Genomic DNA, 1586 nt, shown 5'->3' with positions numbered 1-1586 from the left:
GATTCACATTGAATGGACACATTTAAAAACTCAAGAATGAAGTAAAAAAAGGAGTCATAGCGCGAAGATAAATTAACAATTATGGTTAAAATGATGAGTTCGTAAGAGCATGAAAATGAGATCTTTACATATAAAAGAAGAATATCATTCTATACACAACACCTTTGATGCCTATTAACAAAAACCAACTTACAGATTACAATTCATTCCGTCAATTCGATTTTTCTCTCTTTTTTTTTTACATATATCCTTCGGTATCGTATGACCATCCTTTTTTCCACCCATTAAGGAAATTGTCCCAGAACAGAAAGACATTCCCTTTGTTTCCTTTTTCCCTAAATCCTTTAACATTATAGATTTCGTGTCTCGCACTTTTTTGTACATGGAGGCTTGATGTCGACACGGGGATGGGATATCACTTATCGCTGGATCTGCTCTTGCAACATTATCATCGGTGATAATTTGTATATATATTTTCATCAGTTTATTTATTTGTATTGGAGGGTGATTAAATGTAATTCTTTATTCATCCTTCATTTATTTCGTAAATTATCATCATCATTATTATTTTCACTGGTTTTCCGTCTCTCTGCAATCGTCATTCACCATCACTCGTCACCATAAAGAAACTTTTTCAAAGCCACATATCCAAGGTCTGATGGTCCTCACCAGAGCGGCCTCTCCTGGACCACTAAAACGGCAAAGCTTTAAGCTCTAGACCCCGGGGCCGCGATCGCCCCCCCGCGTTCGAAGCGGAGGGGGACGCGGGCGGGGAGGGGGCCGGGCACGTTTTGGAGAGGGCGGGGATTCGGGTAACTTGTGGGTAAGCGATGAGTAACTTGGTTACTTGTAGAACCACGGCGGCCATGTCGGAGGCAGGCGGACCACTCCGGGCACAATTCCTCTGTTCTGGAAGAGGAAGGGAGGCGTTAGTATCAGGAGGATTTTTGGAGTCATAAAGGATAACAATAAAATCTTGTATTGGTTAGCAAATGCATTTGTATAAGATCATCGTTAGTATCTTCTCACGGCTATAAGTCATGTACACTATATACGAAATATATAATTCAAGAAATATATATTCATTATAAACAAAATAATCACTGAAAAAATCTAACCAATATGTACGAAATATTTCATGACAAAACATCGGCTACAGAGTAATACTAAGAATACTGCAAAAACAGAGTTCTGTATTCTTGTATGTACCTGGGTAGCTTTACTGGAGACTTACACAGAGGGTTGGCATGGATCACGTCCTCGGCAAGGGCATGACCTCAGGGGCGGGCGAGGGGCAGGGGGCGGGGTCGCATCCCTGCTGCTGCTCCCCCTCCATCGGGTTGCCCGACTCGAGGAGCTCGCCCTCTCCACCGGGGCCTGGGGGGAGGGGGGGGTTAGGTGGGGTGGCGCTCGGATGAAATTTGTGAATCTTTCATTGATATTTCATAATTTAGGTATTTATTTGGTAAAATTTTATGCCTTTCCCTTATCTTTGATCACCACTTGTTTGCATTGATTGCACACAGGCGAAACAAGTCACGTGACTCACCTGACGGTCGCTTAGGTACCGGGAGCACGTTTTCGCC

General features: G+C 42.8%; 1 protein-coding gene across 1 annotated transcript in view; it reads right to left on the bottom strand.

Moving 5' to 3' along the window:
* Nucleotides 1–522: 522 nt before the first annotated feature.
* The window catches only part of LOC119592094 (homeotic protein spalt-major-like), a gene marked incomplete at its 5' end in the record, with an annotated part of 5669 nt that continues 4605 nt past the window's right edge, over nt 523–1586 (bottom strand). Inside the window, 3 exon segments of the mRNA XM_037940913.1 lie at nt 523–909; nt 1235–1377; nt 1550–1563. Coding sequence (XP_037796841.1) covers nt 708–909; nt 1235–1377; nt 1550–1563 — 359 coding nt within the window.

Source organism: Penaeus monodon, chromosome 29 (assembly GCF_015228065.2).
Source record: "Penaeus monodon isolate SGIC_2016 chromosome 29, NSTDA_Pmon_1, whole genome shotgun sequence".
In the NCBI taxonomy this organism is placed as follows: domain Eukaryota; kingdom Metazoa; phylum Arthropoda; class Malacostraca; order Decapoda; family Penaeidae; genus Penaeus; species Penaeus monodon.
Note: the sequence above shows the minus strand (reverse complement) of the source record. Positions and strands in the feature narration are given on the sequence as shown.